General features: G+C 41.4%; 1 protein-coding gene across 1 annotated transcript in view; it reads left to right on the top strand.

Moving 5' to 3' along the window:
• Positions 1-333: 333 nt before the first annotated feature.
• Positions 334-20,203, top strand: part of NEGR1 (neuronal growth regulator 1) — a 2,074,771-nt gene continuing 2,054,901 nt past the window's right edge. Inside the window, exon 1 of the mRNA XM_069232442.1 lies at positions 334-1,016. Coding sequence (XP_069088543.1) covers positions 841-1,016 — 176 coding nt within the window. The 5' untranslated portion in view covers positions 334-840. The remainder of the gene's footprint in view (positions 1,017-20,203) is intronic.

Below are 20,203 nucleotides of genomic sequence, written 5' to 3' on the forward strand. Positions count from 1 at the left end.
TTCCTCAGATATGACTGTAAAATTCACCCTTTGCCCAGAATTTTGACCCATTTTCCTGAATTTCCATAGTTACTGCCCAGAATGTCCCTGCAGGCACATGGCCACTCTAAGGTTCTAAGACTCTAAGACTTCTAAGGCAGCTGTCCAGCACTGCCTGTACCAGTGGCGCAGGTGCCATTCACTTTGACTTACATGGGCCTTTACTGACGCTTCCTCTTCCCTCGCTGAGGGAGTTAATGTGCCAGGAAAATGCCTGTTTGACGGCCATTTCCCAGGACTGGCACCATTGCGCAATCAATACATTTAATTGCCTTTGCGCGCGTTTCAGCCCGTGAGTCTGTCGGTGCATCTTTGCGCGCTGGCCCCGGGTTGTTGTTGGGATAGGTCCGCCCCGCTCCATCTCCAGTCACCGACACACACTGGTTGCCAAGGAGACGGCCGCGTGGCAACCGGCTCTCAGAGACTGGAAGCCGTGTGCCGCTGGCTGAGCCGCTCTCATTCTCCTGCGCGCTTCCTGCTCGCTATATGGTGTGCGAGCCGCCCGAGCACACAGGCAGACCTCCTGAGCGTGTGCGCGCTGTAAGGCGAGCTGCAGTGTGGATCTGCTGGCAGCCGCTGGAAGGGACGATCTTCACGGCTGCAGCTGGAGAGAAGCATCGCTGCTGCTGGGGGCGGGGTTGCTGCTGCAGCTGGATGCTGCATTCGCCTCGGTGTTGGAGACGATTCCTTCTGCTGCTGCCTATGTTAGTCTCGGTGCAGGAGGTCGCTGTTGCTTCTGTTGGATACTAGACTCCTGTCGGATACTGGTTTTTCTGGTTTTGTGGGTTGTGTGTGTCAGGGATGGACGTGATGCTGCTGGTTCATGGCTCCTGCAGCTACAACCAGTGGCTGGTCCCGCTGATACTCAGCCTGTGCTGCTTGCTGCCCTCCTGCATATCCTCCGGCCAGAGCCCTGGCTTCCCCTGGACAAGTGTGGACAATCAGTTCGTGAAGCAAGGAGATACGGCCATGCTTAGGTAGGATCTCTGCATCATACCCCTTCTTTCCTGCACTGAGTAGGAAATAAACAAAGCAACTCTTGCATATGTACTGCGTATCTCACAGCGTGTGAAATAGGACGAGTCTCCTTGCTCGCAGAGTGTGGAGTTGAGCACTTGTAGCAGGACAGACATGCGCTGGCGCATATCACCCACTCTAGTGTCTTGAACTGTGAGACTGAAGTCTGATAACTAGCTATCGCTCATCAGCACTGCACTTTCTAATGAGTACCGCCCAGCCTACACTATGCGTTTTAGGCAGCCAGAGTTCTTGTGGCAGTTGCTACTGGGGCATTGGTAAATGCCAGCTGTTTTACGAGCAGACCTCTTTCCAGTAAGTGTTTCACCCGCACTACGTAGCTCAGCATTACAAGGGCCAGCTCCCCGCCCCGCCAAAGTGGCGCACTTTAACACCTTGTATCAACAGAAGTGTGATAATCGCGCCGACTGTTGCACTGCACAGGTCATTCATTGCAGCACGTCATCTCCCCGCTCACACAGACACACACACAGCACAGATGCACATCAGACTGCAGGATGCCATCACCAGCACACTAAGACAGCCGCTGAGAGTGGGTGGATTCAAACACCGTTGTGTTAGCTACAAGAAAACACACTGCAGTCTGAGCCTCAAGGAGGTATGACAAACGTCAGTACCGCTTCAAGGGGTGAAATAGGGGCGAGGTTTTGCTCCAGAGAGTATGGTGGGGGGATAAATGAAAAAAACATCACCCTCCGTTTAATTGCTTCAACGTATGTCTACATTGGCATCAGCAAACGACGTCTATGAGAATTAACAAGAGGGTGGGTGGTAAGTCTCTAGATAGAGAGCTGCAGCAAAAGGGAGAATGGCACCGTGCGTGGCTATTACACATAGATAACTCGGTTATTGAGTGTGTTTAAGCGGCGGTCAAGCAACTCACCACCACCACTACAGTGTAGCACGAGTACACTTTCCAACTTTCTCTTTGGAACACGGGCGGTGCTATCACGGTTGCAGCATGCGCAGTGGCACCGGGACCCAGATGTCTTCGGGGGCTCACAGCTCTCCAAATATAGCTTTTTTACTACCAAAAGAGCGGATGGGTGCACCATTTCCTTACATGCATTAGGGCCCATTGTACCTTTGCTACGCTACTGCTGTGGAAGTTTACACATGGTAAACAATTTGTAGATGTATGCTTACTTAAGCATGCCCGTGGCCGACTATGTGCACGGAGCATATGAGCAGAAGAAAACATTCAAATGGATTATTTTCAGCCCAGTTGACGGGTGTATTTACTTGTGCAGTCCAAGCACCGTCGTATAGCACCTAACACATACTATCCATCTCGAGCCTAAAATCACTACAGATTAGGACGGTATAATCCGGGTAATGGCAGAATCCAATTCTGCATCAAGCTATTAAGAGGCGGCGATTATCTTCTTAAGAGAGATCCTACTTCTGTCCAAGAAACTGCAGTCCCTGATGTCAGCAGTGTTTTCCCAACGCAGTTTCTTCTTGAGAAATGCGTGGCCATACATTACACTCTGCTCGGGGTTGGGTTCCCATTCATGCCTGGTGTATTTGCTACCTATCTCCTATCTGCGTGCGCCTGGCACTGAGGTGGATTTAAGTATCTGCATCGCCGATAAATGCACAGTAATGTCCCGCGAGTGCCTTGGGTGAGCAAGCCTCTGTGTCGACAGTAGCGTTGTGCGGAGTCACCGTGATTGACGACCGTCCTCTCTGCCTCTGGAGAGTGTAATTTATAGTGCCGTGTGTGTAACTTAATCATACACACTCCCGTGTATTTCGGAATATCTATCTGTAAACAACCTTCAAGAGACGAGTGCTTTTTGTCTTCTCAATATCTAGTATACATTAATAGGTAGTGGTGTAAGCAGAAAATCCCTTTGGTTTATCGTTTGGATATGTTATTCAGTGCACAAGTGTGCGTATCACCGCGGGTTAGGCCAGTGGAGAATTCACCCGCACGCACGCTTAGTGTCTCTTGTCACCGAACACAGTATATTTTGCGCCACCGTTCTATATCTGCTGTGAAGAAAGAGACAGACACGCACCCCCCCACACACACACACACACACACGTGTGTTAGTGTGACAACGCTATTGTGGTTTTGAGTTTTCCCCATTTGCACAGGCAGAAATATTGAGGTTGTTTCACTTTTCAGATCACACGGAATATTGCTTCAATATGCCCTTCAGACATGTTTATTCCTTGTATGTTTTTCTATCTCATTTTGCACGCTTCCAAGCTGGCAGGGACAGATTGCCTGCTGCAACAACATAACGCCACAGCCATTATTTTTATATTTTCTGTCGGTATTTTCCAGGATACCCCCAAACAGAGCTTCAGCCAATCATTGGTAACTGCAGATTGTGGCTGGGTACAGAACTTTTTTCCCCATATGGACATGCGTGTTTAAGTTCACGACCAACCCACTATCTCAGGTGTAAAATTAGAACAATCCCGATATTGAAAGGGATATTAAAAATTTACAAATGACATATAAACATGCATGTCATGTTGTCGAACACTGAATGAAAATGCATGTCCAATAATACACGTCTGCAGTGAGAAACGGCTTACAAAATAAGCTTTACCGCAAATCTGGGTTAATCATTATTTTAATGATATATGGCAGATCATTGAAATGTACAGTGTGCAAAAAACCCTTTTTTTTTTTAGTAAAGTGTCTGGTATTCTCTGAAAATAACTCTCAATGTAGAAAAGATGCTGAAACATATGCCACGTTAGCATCTCTGCTTTACATATTTGCTAATCAAAGATATATTTGAAATATTATTATATGTGTCACCTTGACTTGATAAATTGTATTCTCCCCGAAGAAATCAACCGAGTAAAATAATGAAAAAACTACAGAGAAAATTTAAATCTGCTCTAAATTAATGAAAAAAAACTTTCAACCCTGTGTCAATAATGGAAGCATATCACTGTCTGTGTAATTAAATTTTAATGAGTTCATTAGTTTTAAATAAAAGCTGGTGATTTCTTCAGGGAGGCATTAGCCTAACTTCCGCTTTCTGTAGCCTACATGCATCTAGTGGAACCAATAATCTTCTGGAAAATAATCCCAAAATGTGCACTTTGTACCGCTGTCATTTTTGTTTTTGCATTAAAGCAATAATTATGTTCACAAGCCAAGTATACTTCCTTGTATACCCTGAATACACACATTTAATATTTGAATTCCTATTAATGAACTACACCTCATACAATACTGTTTGATAAATGCAGTGTCAAGGACCAACAATGGAAAGTAAACTGTTAAGCACTTAATGCATAGAGTAGTTGTCATTGACATTAGCACTGTTTATGGCTAAAGGTTATAGGCATTTTGGCCCTAACATATCAGAGTTTGGCAGGATCTTAAGTTGAGCAAAATGCCCAGGCTCAGTTGGCCAGCAGGTGTGCTGCAATGCAACATTTCCTAATAGTAGTTAAAGCCATTTTCAGTGGAGCAGATGCCCTTGTATGTTACTGTATGTGGAAAAGTTTACTTTTATTCTCAATCTTCTCTCTATCCTTTATTGCCTTAGTTTACGTACCAAATTTGTGAGCAGAATTTGTGAGACTGTAGAAAGTTTGCATCTTGCTTCCCACCTGTGATTATGGGTCTGCAAAATGGCAAGACGTCTTTTCTGCACACTTTGCATAACCAAGTTAATAATTTCATGAATTTCCGAAAAATGTGAAGCTAAAATTCTTAAAAAATGAAGTTTAATTCCTTATTGTTTGTTGGTCTTGTTGAAAAACATGAAACATTTCAGACTAACTAAACCTCCAAAATCTGCTAAAGAGATTGAATGCACTGGCATCTGTGCAGTAATAATGCAACTGTAGGCATGATTTAACACAACAGTGGAACATTTTGCAAGTTCAATACATGAGAAAGAGATGACTTCTCAAAATTTCCCTGGTAGAGTTGAAATTCTTAACATCCCCTGTCAGACCTTTGAAAAAGAAGGCTTTGTGCAGGCAAATAAAGAAGGGCCATTTTGGCCAACTTATTAATGTTTTAATCTGATCACCATTGGTCCTAATGATCATGCTCATTGGTTTATTCTTAATTGGAGTGCTGTGATAAGGCTCCAGTCAGGCAGAATTTTGCCACTCCTGTCAGGGGTGGGTGATTGCACTCGCTGCATAACCTGCACTCACCCTTGGGTACCTTGGTACAGAGAAGTCAGGCTTATCATAGAGGCAATTTGCAAAGCAAGGGCAAAGCACTTCCCCACCACAACCATGCTGAGCGACACAAATATTACTTCACACACCATATAGGTATATAAAACCTGTATTCAACATGCACATTGTCAACATGGCATGAGTATCATGGAAATCTGGGCATAAATCATGTTTAGCAAGACAAGTGAGAAAACAATACTTTCCCTCCCTCCATCCTCATGCAGTGCCAAAAGTTGTCAGCACAAGACCCACCCTAGAGTTTACCAACTTTGATGTAACACTTAAATTCAGGTTGCACTCCGGTTTCTAACGCTTACAGCAATAAGTGCATATAAGGGTTGCAACACTTCCATATAGCACTGCAGCCTAGGCTGCACTAATAAATCATAATGCCAACCTCAGGAAATCCGTGGCAGAAGAACATGACCAGCAACACCATGGTGTTGCCCTCGCATTCACCTGCACTCACTCCAGCCCATCCACTCTGCACCATCTGTTAGTGCCACGGGTATCAGTCACCTTGTGCACTCACCCTCATGTGCCCCGGCACCCTAATGCAGTGCCATGATCTCTGGCTAGTGGATGCCACTGTGGTTGAAGGCACCTTGGGTCCCAGACTGCCCTCCACCTACCAATCAGCATTGGCTATCCCACCCTACCCCAAATCATAGATTGAGTCACACCTCCCCCTGGATACTAGGCCACTAGTGGCCCTATTCACACTGTGAAGTATCCAGGGACAAAATGGGAGGGGCGGAGAAAAGAAAACAGCCAACCTGACAACAGTTAGCAAGGAGACAGCTGGGCTTCCAGTAGGAGGTTCACTGAGAGGACTGCAACATACAGGGGGAGAGTCACTGGGACGCCCATTAGCCACCGTGGTGCCCAGCCCCTCCAGACAGTCAGCGTTACAAAATAGTTACCAATTTTGGCACCTCTGGAATCAAGGTGCACCATAGGGGCATGTTCACTTGGGTCGCCCTTGACAATTCTGAATGCACACAATGAGTTACTAGGTCTGCACCCCCTTTAGAAGGAGGTGTTGCATCTGGTGCACAAACACTTAAGTTACACCAGACTGTTATGCTCCCACGTGAAAAGTGCTCAATGATGTACTTCCACAAAAAAGAAGCACAACGTCAGGGGCCTGATGACCTGAATCAGCCTGACCATATGATCACTCCAAAGACAATTCCCAATGTGGTACTTCCTCAGGAGGTGTCACTAGTCTGGAGTGTGATGACTTGAACTGCACCAGACACTCCTGGACGTTCCCACGAGGTAAGTAAATCCTGCACTTCTCTGGAATGAGGCACAATGTATAGCGCTCAATGACTTGAGTCGGCCTAGTTCATCCAGTCACTCAAGGAACTTCATTTCCATGACTCTCTGGAATAAGGCACAACATCTGGTGCTTGATGACTGTTGTTGCACCAGGCTCCCCTGTCGCCCAGTTTGATGCAAGTTCAGTTGTACCATACAAGGCAATGTAAAGCACAACTCTGGTTGCACCCTCACTTCTGAGGGTTGCAAGCTGTGAACGGGGCACAGCACACAATGCGTGTGCAGCCAAGGGTCAACAACAGCTGGCGACATGCTGTCCCGCAATGGGTGATCCTGCTCACACTACAAGACATCTCAGTGTGTAGTGGTCTTCCCAATGAAGGGCTACTCACCTGAAGTGTGGGCAGTAATCGCAGGCTCCATACCAAGTAATTCCAGTCTCGGACACAGTACTTACTCCACGCTTAAGCCGCTGATGCCTGGTGGAGTCCAGCATTTGATGTAGGTGTAGAAGAAGGCACCTCTCTCCAGATGGTACCAGCAGATGATGTAAATCCCTTGCAAGAGGTCTCTGATGTCCCTGAGATCTCCACAGAGAAGAGGGAGTAGCCCACTTGCCTTTGGAGAGCACACCTCAGGTTACAACACAGCAGCAGACAGTCGGCTCAGACCAGCCACAATACAGGAAGGGTGCATGGATCCCTTCCCCAGACAGTTATCCCCCTGCGCACAACAGATTCATCTGGCAGTGCGCACCACGCAGTCCAGCAGCACCGGTCCCACATCACCATAGATGTAACGCTCCCGTGCTGTAGGATAGCACCTCTAGTTATGCAAAAGTGTGCATTTAAAGTTAAGGGCGGTTCAAAAGATTCTCCTTTAAACCACAGATGTCACCACTAAATTTCCTCCCCATCCACCTGAGGACGTGGAATGTAGATCTTTATTTTTAGTGGAGACATGCACTAACCTTGAGAGGCCAAGTGGCAGAAACCTCTCCCTCCCATTGATCTATCCCAGGTCCTAAATGGCAGGGGTCTGTCATTCTGAATGCCCAAGAATGCCCAAGATTTATAGATGTCACTTGGGGAATGCACAGATGTCCCTTTCCCCTGCACCCAGTAGATTGAAGCTGGATTTACAGGATACACAAAGCATTTTAAAATCTAGAAATGCCCACTTTCTAGTAGTGGCATTTCCAGGGCATTAATAATAAAACTACCTTTCCCATTAGAGGGGGGTTTGTTACTCTGAATCCAATGATATCAATCATCATGAGGCTGCTCCTCTGCAATCCACTATTGCAGCCAGACCTAATATGACCCTTTTCTCCCATGTTACCCTATGGCAGTGGAGCATGCAGGGGTGTTCTGCACTCCCTGGGCACATTGCCCTGGCACACATACTAGCCTGCAGAGGAAGGCTTAACACTTAGGTTACAGCCACCACAAGGGGGAAGTGCACCTATACTGGCCTGTGATATTTGCCTCAGCCCCTATTTACAATCCCTGTGTGTAAGTGTGAACTAATATCTACATAGAAAACCACCTGGGTGCCAGTATAAGCACACGAGCGAGTGCTAGACTCACTATGGGTATGACTCCCTGGTGCAGGTAGGCACATGGAGGCCAGCTATGCCAGACTCAATATATATTAAACCACCGTCATGTGGGTGTGCACACCCTGGCCTATTGGTCAAGGCTCCACACCTCCAAAGATCCTCTAGTGCAAGTGCACACCCCTGGGCCTGACATGGCTGGACCCACCTACATTGGTCAACACCACCTCTTACCCAGTAGAGGACATGCATGTGCACTTCCACCATGCCCCTACAGGGGGACAGTCCCTAAGGCCCCATGACCACTAATAGGGGAGCAGTCCATTACATTGGTGCAGCTGCCCACCTAGGGGCCTGGGGCCTGTGAAGGCTCCGCGGACCCCACCCACCAAGGGTGGCTTACTGGAGAAGCCCACTCATGGGACACACAATTTTCCCTGTATGCAGGAGCATGGGCAGCGAAGGCATGTCTGCTCCCACCTGGTGGGAGCGTTAAAATGTTTTGGAACAGACATGTTTTCCTGCCTGCCCTCTTAGGGGCAGGGAAATTCAGATTGCTCCTGCCTGGAGGCAGTAAACAAAAACAGCTGCTCCTGCCGGGCGGGAGCAAAGCCGGCTCCCAATGCACCCAGGATGCATGCGGAAAGCCGGATGGGCTGCAGATACCCTCGGGCTTCAACTGCAGCACCCAAGATAATGTTGTGTGCATGCCCTGGGTGGGCACTGGGCCACCCATGTAAAGCCCTGGGGGGATGGGGTGCCTGTGGCACTATACAAATATATATAAATAGATTTTAATGGAACATTCTCATAATTAAGAAACCATATAACAGCCTATTTTCTGTGAGAATTGGACAGTGCTATCACTCAAGTTCAATCCAGTTTCCACCCAGCTGTGATCTGTAGACCAAAAGCTACCTTTCTGACATATTTTGTGTGATTCCATCCAGCGGTTCGGGCTGCAGGCATGTCTATGGGAATTAACATGACAAACACACTTTTTTTGCCCCCCCGTTTTTTCTCAGTCCCCGCTTGATGGATCAATCAATCAATCTTGTGATGATTTGTCAAATAGTGCCAAAGATATATGGCCATCAAAAAACTATTTTTCTATGGAAACTATGTCCCAGCTATAACTACCTACCAAATAACCATATCTATATTTCTATCTATCTATCTATCTATCTATCTATCTATCTATCTATCTATCTATCTATCTATCTATACAATTCCAAATTAAAATGCTGCACTCCTATGACTTCTATTCCTGCAGCTTTATTGTTCCATAGGTCACAATCCAAACCTTTCACTCTTTTCAACTACCAAAGTCTTTTTCACAATACGTGAGTTTGTCATTGCCGTCACCTTATATATATTTAAACTACCATCACCAATATGCAGCATTATGGGTCATGTAGTTCCTTTATCAAAAAGTAAATATTTGTGCCACATATTTTGTCACAGATATCTTGTGGTCACCTTACACCAAATCTCTTTAATCAGGAGGTTCAATTCTACACAATTTTCACACTATTATTATGCCGATTTCTGCTAGTGCATTAAATAACAGTACAGTACACCATATATATTCCTATGAAGCATGCACACACAATAACTCTACCTTTGCTTAAAGTAATTTGTCACTCTCTTGACTTTCGGGCTAAGTGACCTATCACTGCTACCACATTGCTTGTCAAGACTCTTTACAAGCTCAGTGACCTACACATCTGTGCTAAGTCCTTAACATAGTAGTATGTGATTCAATACTGATCATTCAAATCAATATCTGTGGTGCAATTACATCGCCAGATTTCAATCCATGTTTCACCAACCCGCTGCCCCATACCTCCTAAACATTACAGGGTAACATGACATAATCCCTCCATCAATAGTTCTTCCTATGTATACAACATTCTTATTTTTTTTAACTAATCCTCATGTTTTACTTCTTTGTAATGTCTCTCCAGTAGCAAATGTGAGTAAGGTTCTTCATCCATGTTAAGACTTTGTGGGGATTTTGTACGTAGCCTAATGATGAATGTGGATTCCAATCTACAGAGTTTGAGGATTCTGTCCCCACCACACTGGTTATGCTCACTATACCACAATATTGCACTGTCCTCCACTTACTTTCTTGGTCCTATACATGATGTTTTGTCATGGCATAACTTATGTCCCTGTTTTGGAAGCTCTAATATGTTCAAGGATCCATTTTTTAAGTGTGCAAATTGTACTTTCCACATACTTAAGTCCGCATTCACATTCCATCACATATACCACGAAAGTGGTATCAGACATGATTCTTTGCTTTATCAATACTGGTTGGCACTTGTAGGCTTTTATTTCTTTTTTGTTTAAGCTGACCTCACACACTTTACATTTTTTACATTTGACAAATCAATTTTTTGTTTATCCAACCAGGTTTGATGTGATTAATCAGAGAACTCTTAATGATGGCACTTTATTCCTTACCAATTCTCCAATGTGCACGTCATCTACCAACATTTTCCGATGTTTATTAATGACTTTTTGTATTTCTGTGCTTTCCTTACTGTATGGTATAAGCTGTATGCATTGGTCGACATCCTCTTTGTGTTTCCCTTCAGTTTCAAGTAGGGTTTTAGCTCTATTTGTGGATCTAGCTCAATCCATGCCTTGTTTGATACACTTCCATGGATAGCCTCTTCTTTGGAATCTCTGTTTGACTTCCTCCAACTGTCTCTCAATTTCTTCATCATTTGAACAGTTTGTCCTTACTCTTAGGCACTGACTATATGGAATGCTTCAGATTGTGATTATCTACAAGAGGCATATCAACAATTGAACAATACCAACAACTATCAGAGACTGAAAACAAATCCCATTAACCTATGTTTTTAAGAGAGCAGCATTTGTTCTAAGAGCATATAAAAAATATATCTTTCACTTGGCCTCCTTCATATGAAACAGTTACCTTAAGATGATAGGTGACATTCATGAATACATACCTGTGGATGTAAAAACCACCCCATTAAGATCATGCATGCAGGTAATCTAATAAGTTCCCCACACTGATAAACATTTCAAATCTTTGAACATTCCTTGTATCATCATAATAAGGTAGTATGTTATACTCCTAGAAAAACCTAGTGGTCTAGGGGCTGATTCACAAAGAAAGCTGGAAATGTACTCCAACAGGGTTACTTCTAAATTCGGGGAAATATCTGACTTTCTGGAAATTTATAAAGAAATATGTCATCACTTCTGGAAAGGAATGAGAGTCACAACTTCTACATTGTAATCATAGCCATAAACATTTAGATATATGGAACTACAGTAAGCACACATATATCTATATATATATATATGTCAGTGGGTAAAACAATTTATATATGGATTTGTACTTGCTTGCTTTTTATTGATAGGAAAAATCATACTTGTCTTTGGGAAACCCATTCCATGTTTTCACTGGTAATCAGCCATTTGCTTCCCCTTTATACTCTAAATACAGACATAACACTCCCTTATAAAGAGTAAGACTTTGACTGTGTTCATGTAGATGTGGGCATTAATAGAGGTTGCCTTAGATATGTATGCCGATTTTCAGATCATGGCAAGTAAGAAAAACAAGGACCATCCAAAGGAGGGCTATCAATATATTTTCCCCTTACATTATAGGTATTTATACGATGACTCCTTGTGACACTCTCCATCAGAACGTCCAACATGTATGGTTAACCAAATACTCAACAAAGAAGGAAAGCATATATAATATGCTACAAGGTCATAAGGGTAAAGAGAATAGCCCATTGTACTGGAGGGTGTCACTGGAAAGGCTATAAATGATAAAACATATCATACCAATAATATATTAATAGTGTCTGATGACTTTAACATCCCTCCTCAAATAGATCACTGGAGATTTTGTGTCCAGAAGATGATGAAGGCTGGGGGGCCCTGGAACCGATTAGTTCTGAAAAATGAAAACAAAAGGAGTTAGAAGTTTTAGCACTTTAATATTGAATACAGACGTGATGTTTGAATGGCTGTGCTCAGTTGGACAGTTTGGCAAATTGCACTTTCAGGCAGGGATGTAAGGAAAACCTGATATACTATGTACTGATTAATGTTGAGGCAGTGTGCAGTGTGGTCGACCTAAAGATGAGACTTAGAAGTGAAAATGGTCACAGCCTCCTACTTGCAGACAAATATATAGAATATATGAATAGAAGGCATGATGATAAAGCTATCCATATGGATAATTTAATGTATTCATTGGCCCTGAAAAAAGTCTTAACACAAGGTCGGCAAGGCTGTCTCTAAAAAAGCATGGTAAGGATTATCCATACTCATGAGTTTAATAGCAAATAACACACAAACAATCACAGATCCCTGAACTTGGTAGGAAATAAAAAATCCCTGCTTCTTTCAGCTCACTGTTTTCTAGAAATTGTATCACTCTAGATAATAGTGAAACCCACTAAAAGGGAAGAGAGTAATCCATTTGAGTGGTAAGATGCTGAAGGTCAGTCGTATAAGAAAGAACTCTCTTTAGCTCTGGGGAAGTGAAGAAATTCAGCTTGTTCAAAAGCACTTTTTTGGACCTCACAGAGGAATTTAAGAAACTGCTTTTGAAGAAAAAAGCAGGATGACAAGCAAGGGCCTAGCATGTACTATTGGATGCTGTAAAATCAAAAATTGCCAAGGAGTTCTGGAATATTGGTTACATCTGTTATAAAGGGACGGAATCTAAAGACTGAACATCACCTTGGGGCAAATGTGTGGGTATTGCAGCTTAAACAGCTGTATAACCAAGAAATGATATGGACTAGTGTAAACCAGTGAGCATAAATGCAGGCAATGTTGAGCACTTACATATCTCCCTGTTTCCTGAGGTGACAAAAGCCATAAGACAGAAACAAGCCAGTAAAGCCCCTGACCCAGATTTGGTCTGTGTAGATCTCTTTCTAATAGACCCTGTATACTTGGCAGGTATTCTGGGTAGGGCCTATAATGCATCACTACAGTTACATTGCGTTCCATAGTCTTAGCGATCTGTCATTCTGGTCCCTTTACACAAAAAAGGTAGCCACACTGGCAAAATAATTAAAAGGCTATTTCCCTTGTGGATGGGGTGGGGAAAATATTAGTGCTAGTCCTCCTGAACAATTTACAGGGTTGGGCTGAAGCACACTAAATATTAACTGACTGTCAGGCAGGCTTTAGTAAAAGGATAGGAACTATAGAGCAGGCATTGTGTTTACATCTAATATGAAATAAAAATATTGCAAATCAAAAAATGCCTACTATACCTTACCTTTCTTAGTCTGTGTTTGATCCAGTGTGCAGATCAAAGCCCTGGAGCACTCTTAAGCAGCTGGGAATAGATCTTCCTTTGTTGTCAGAATTAGAGGTCTCTACTCCTGAAATAAGGTGATGGTTTGATTTGGCCCTAATGGGGAATTCAGTCCCCTTTTTTCCCATCCCATTAGGAATTTATCAAGGTTGTGTTTTAACACCTCTTTTATTCAGTATATTTATAAATAATGTCACAACCTGCTTGGAGTCTGGGTTCAATGTCTCCAAGTTGCTTGGTAAGAAGGAACCTATTCTGCTGTATGCAGTGAATGCAGTTTTGCTGTCACGGACTACAAATTATAACAGTGCCATGATTGAGAGATGTCCTGGATGGTGCAGTGCAAAAGGTTTGTCTTTCATAGTGAAAGACAAACCTTCCATGGTGTTGAAGTCAGAACTACCAGTAAAGAGATAATTTAAAATAAACTGGGGCCAGCTAGAAAAGGTGGCATAGGAATGCAGAGGTAGGCATAAGACCTGTTTCTAACAAACCTGTTCTTTGTCCATTCCTATATTGGATCAGCCAGAACAGAAACCATCTGGCAACAGTGTATTCACATCTGCCATGAAAGTATTAATTCTAAAGGGCCTAAAGTATACAATTGAATCAGCCATGTAAGTAACATGCTTAGCGATCTAGACCAGAACTCTCTCGGGCAGAATCCTAATCATTTTAATGCTGAGAGAAAACCATCTGTCAAGGATGCCTAATGGTGAATGAAGTTCATCTTCATAATTAGCAGCAGAATTCCTTCAACTGCCAACCAACTAAGTAGAGAATTATGATCAAGAATATATTCAAGGGTTCACATCTTACATACTTTACAAAAACACATACGCCATACTTAGATGTGTTATACCAAGAAATGATGCACTCGCTATATATGAAATTTAGATTAGGGCCAATCCGACAAGAGTATATCACGCGAAATAGGACATTCTTCTGTCCCACTTTCGCATGTGTACACTGGGGGACAGAGACTCAATATTGCCTTTTTATGACTTTTTGCACAAAAGTCTCTGGTTCAAGACGAAATTGACTACTTGCCCTATTTAAGAACAAAGGAATACGATTATTTAATGATGCTTTTAAACTATGTGATAGGGCAGATAAGACTTCAATGTTTGCTGCGTTGCCTCGTTTATATGATCCATATGGTTTACTGTAAGAGACGAGCCATAACACGTTTTTGTCAACTACCAGCATTGTACGTTACTTTTTTTATTGCTATTGTTTTATTTGTATCTTTTATATCCAGCCTGCGTGGTTTATTGTGAGGAACAAAATAGAATGAATTTCCATCTATTGCTTGTATTGCACCACATTTTACACTTTTCTAATTCCTCTGTACAAAATAACTGTTAAAAGTTGGAAGCGATGTTTGCTCCCTCTAGGCTTGAAGGACTACAAATGGTGAAAATATTGCTACTGTTTCTTTAATGTTTTAAATACACAATAAATCAAGCGTATACCACGAACTGAAATGGAAGGAATTTTGTATGTTTTTGATAATGTTAATTACAATTCTTATATATTTTTTATACCATAGAACGTAATCTAGAATTGGATCTGTATTAGTTTAATTTTTAACTTTGAATCTGTTGGTTTTATTGTGTTATGGTCATAGCTGAAACCCTAAATATGTGTACACTTTTCAACGTTGGAGTTTTTTGGGTTATGAATATAGACATACTCGTACCTTTATGGATGTGTGCCGCTGTTTGCAATAGTCCCCATCAAACAGTGCCCACATCTATCCAAGTGAAAAGATTCAAGCTCATATAAAAGTTGACTAATCGGATGCAAATTATTAGTGTAAATGCATACTTTGCTTTCTAAAATGTCGCAGCTTGCTCATCAAAGTGTCATTTATGTAAACAAATTGATTTGTGACTCATACCCTTCACGTGCTTTACAAGGAGGTTCTCTCATCATTCACTCATTGTTATTATTTACACCTTCGGGAACACCTTTCTTTGGAAAAATATGAAGGCTATGATATTTAACTATAGAACAGTGCTTCGTTTGTTATATTTATTATGAAAATTGAATCTACCAAATGACATTTGCATATAATTCGTGCTGGCCTAACTAATGACATTACTTGTTATAAAACAGTACATACTTCTAAATATAACCACCTTTGCCTCACATATTTACTCACTATACCTATTCATTTGAAGCAAAAACATTTTCATTTTTCTTTGAAATAGACACATCACACGCTATTAAATCTGATTGTCGAAACACGGCTGCCAACCTCTCCAATATTGCACACCTTACACATTCAGTCCTATTTTGAGTTGTGTTAAAGGTTTTTGTGCCTCAGGATTACCTATGGGGAAGTAATGAATTTGGTTTGGTTGAATAGTCTCCAGTGCTGTCTGATGGTAGGAGCATGTATTTTCTGTGTTCTCTTCCTGTCTGTCACTGGGAAGATGGTGGGAGAGGCAAACGTGTTGGGAGGGATTAGTGTTGAATGGATGAATAGAACGCTTTAAGATTGCATTAAACAACTACTTTATCTTAACGTTGGCTGTCCTTACTTCTTAAATTTGCAATAGTATTTTATTGTGTGTATGATGTAATCGTAAAGAAAGAAACAAACTTCATAATGTTACAAAATATAGTTTTACAGATTTTGTTTGGGAATTCGATCTAGATATTTCACTTATGTATTTATGTAATAGTTGTAAACCAAGCCGGGGGGTAGAACACAGCACTTGAGATCAAATCAAGCTATTTGTTGTGGATTGTAAGAGAGAGTCGACATGTAATGCAAGCACACATTGCACAGACAGGTATAGGAATTGACACTAGGATTTGACATTACATATCATATAGATACATTAACTTGAAAATGGTGTAGCATGTTATAAGTAATATCTAAAAAAACATAAATCATGCAGTTATATAGTCTCATTTACGCAATCACAGACGATCTAGAGCAGGTCGAAATTGGTGCTGATTTGATGTTTGAGATGGCATAGAGATAATTAATTGGTCACAAAAATTACCATAAACTGAATTTATTTGGTAAAATTCTGATCGACGTCTATGATTTACTTTCATCCAGCATGTTTTGATTATTCCTTCACATTGTTCTTCACATCTGGAAAAATTAAAATAATATGTAAAGGATTTCTACATGTGTTTCTTTGACCAAATACTGTCTCTGTATTGTTGCTTTCTCTGTCCATTTGTTTAATACTTCCATTCACCTCTTCATCAGCATTAGTACAGTTCACCATGTCCCATTCAGTACTCTAATTTAAAGCAAAATGTGCTTCAGTAGGGCCCATCTAATTTCCAAGGTATTTTTCTGTCACCTAAAGAAGTCAAAGAGCAGTACATTCACAATTCAGATTTGGTGGAATTTTATGTCTGCAGTATTTATTTGCAAATACATAAATTCTGCTATTATGTGGCAGTATGTGGGTCTTTCTGCAACAGAAAAAGTATGGTGAGAGGTAGGTTACTGAATGTTCCATGATAAGCCTACTAGCCCATACTTGTTAACAGTGTTCCTCCTGTGAAAAGCATGGACTGTCATTATGAGTTGGCTGGAATTTGGTGCAGAGATATCGGGGGAGAAATCTCTGACCTCAGCTGGTATCCCTGTACCAACTACCAGTTATTCTAAGTTTCCCCAAGTAATGGGATATGACAACGTGGACCTGGAGATAGTGGCTCCTTTGCAGCAGTGCTTTCCAAATGTTTTGCATCCACAACTCACTTTTTGGAGCAAAAAACCTTCAAGATCCACCTTGCTTTAATAAACATGAGGCGGTATATTTTTAATGTAAGTGCAGCATCGTTTTCCACTGAAATGGCCACTAAATGTGCAAGTTCAATTCACCCATTGCTTGAATGACAAACATACTCTCACAAAAGTATTTTACATTTTTATGAACAGCCTAACCCAAATCGCTTATTATTGAAGCATTTTTTATTGTATTCTATGCACCGTATTCATTCAGTGCACTGAGAAAGAAGTACAATCTTAGAAGACGTTTTGGCAAGCCTTTTTGTTTAATTATAGTTTTGAATATTTCCTGAATAAATGAAGATAGGGATAATACATCTTGCTGTATTGGGTTCTTATGTAATGCCTGCCAGTGACTGAATTTATACATGATTAAGAACAACCTAAAAGGTTTAATGCTATACAATTTAAGGTGTGGCAGAGTTCTAGTCCAGCCGATTATTAACACAACAACAAACTGTGTATGAATGCCATTTTAATTTGTTAGGCAGTTTTGCCTTGCTTTGCTAATTCCTCTAAATTTACATCGGAGCATGGCTTCAATTTTGAGAAGTAATTTATGTATAAATTAAATACATTTTATTGGTAGTTTAGTTAATTCCTCTATTTGTGATCACAACATAAACAATGGTCGAGTGGGTTTAATCCACAGATCTAACTGCTCAAATAAGTCAACCACGTTGGTTTGGAGTAGTAAAACATTCAATGAAACTCTGGGCCCTTAAGTAATTTTGAAATGCAATACATTCTTCACGGTCATAATACAGTAAATGATACAATGAAGTGCAGGTGTAGCACGTGCAGAAGGTGCTTGGTGCATGATAACTATTTACAATTTCACATATGAACAGGTTCAACACCGGGTTCCATGGTATTACAGATCCTATTCATTCAAGGTCCACTATTCGAGCAATATTTAGACATTAGTACACAAATGGTAACCCCAGGGATGTGTTAAAGTTTCGACCCGAATGGGTCTCTTCAGGATAACGCTGTCTGTCTAGTCACCTGGTTTGACCATAATCACTTCTAAACTGGGTCTGTCCCCATCACGATGTTTCTGATGCAGATTTTAAATATGGTGCTAAACATGGTCTGTGTGAGCTGCTGAACATAGTTGATACCCTGTATAACAGAAATACACTCTTGATTGTCTCTATTGCAGATCATAATATATTTATTTTTATTTTGAATATCTAATTTTGTCCCATGATTGAATATAACAGAATATTGGGTTGTTAAGAGCACAGTGCATACAACTTATGCTAAGCTTTTTTAGGAACGCTTCTGATAGTGCTTTATGCAAAGGGTATTATATAATGCTAACTTTTAATTTAGTGTTTAATAACATGCTGCTAGTGTTTCAAATTGCTGTAATTAAAAATGATTATTTTTATAGAATTTAATGCTACTCTTTTACTGATCTCAGGTACATGAAATTCTCAGTTGACCTTCCAGGGATTAACGCATGTGAGAAATTTCAGCCAACGAAGCTTAATGTAATGTTCCCCCGTAGACTGTAACTGTTTCTTTATGCCTCCCAACCGGTTGCAAGAACAGAGTGAAATGTAAAGCATAGTTCATTTAATCTGATGTCTGCAGCAGTAGTCGTGTTTTAATGTGCAATGTATAAGCATCCTTTTATCAAGGTAATCCATACACCAGCTATCCAGTGTAGATCCTAAAGCAGTAAGAAAATTCAGTATATATACAAATTGCAAGATGAGGCACATTTGAGCTCCCATATGAAAGGCTGGTGACATCGGGACAGAGCCTGCCACTTGCCATGCCATCCTTATGGGAGCCTTTGAGCCAGATAACATGGCAGGCATGAATACGAAATGTACGATACCTAGGAGGAGAACCAGCTATGCAACAGTTTTACTCAGAAGTCTGTCAATTACTTGTCTTGATGGTGTCCCTGAGAGGCTGCCAATTGTGCCCCAGAGCTGATCAAATGGCAGACTGATGCCTGAAAGGCTAGAAAGGAGAAGGGTTAGGTCGGGCAAATTACTTGTCAGTACCATCTAAAATGTTAACGTACATGGAATTAAAGTCCGCCATCTAGCAATAGAAAGGCTTTATCTGGTAATGTGGGGCACAGTGTACTTAACATGTCACTTTAGGTTCAAGTGAGAGGATATATTATGGAATATGAGGATAGTTCTTTTAAACAAGGTAGGCTAAAGTGGTCGGTCACATTTCAGGCATATTTTGTGGGTACTGACAGCTGGGCACAATCAGTCTTTTGATGGACTGGTGCCTGCAGAAGGCTGAAGAGTTCGACTATGAGCAGTTACATAACCTGTCTGTCTCTCTCTTGTCAATCCTTTTAACTCCCTAAACTCTTTCCTCCTGGTTAGGTGGATAGTTTGAGTTAGGTGAAATCAGGTGAAAAACGTTCTACAGTATGTTCTCTCTACTTTTTCTCCAATTCCACAAGTAAGGTGAAACAGTAAATTATACATTGTGCCTTTCGACTTTTGGAATGCACCATATATACATTCAGTTTCATTATAGGGGGTGGGCTCGTTATAGACAAATAGCCTAAAAACACTTCGAGACCAGCGGTAGAAAACTGACTATGACTAAATCCCAGATGTGCAGATGAGGTTATACCATTGAAATGCAAATTCCTCATTGGTGACTAGTGCTCTACGTCAGGTAAAGGATTTAGATGAGTTATAAGAACAGAGCATTTAGGCTGTTTCTCATATAGAAGATGAAGACTGAACCGTACAAGCATAAGTATGACTGGAAGGTATTTCATCACATATGCTTTTTGTTGATGTTTACAAAAATCTCAGTATCTGCCCAAGGATTGAGAGGGGTTGGTTCCATTGATGATTTCATGCAATGGGCAAAAGGTGGACATTAAGAAATATCAGACTAAAAACATAGCCCAAAATGAAGATGGATTTTTGTAAAGTGGAAGATAAAGTTCAAAGTCACTCTTCATTACAAAATCAGTTTATAGGCGCTGTTCAATTGCACTCTGTGGAATGTC

This window comes from Pleurodeles waltl, chromosome 4_2 (assembly GCF_031143425.1).
Source record: "Pleurodeles waltl isolate 20211129_DDA chromosome 4_2, aPleWal1.hap1.20221129, whole genome shotgun sequence".
Taxonomy (NCBI): Eukaryota; Metazoa; Chordata; class Amphibia; order Caudata; family Salamandridae; genus Pleurodeles; species Pleurodeles waltl.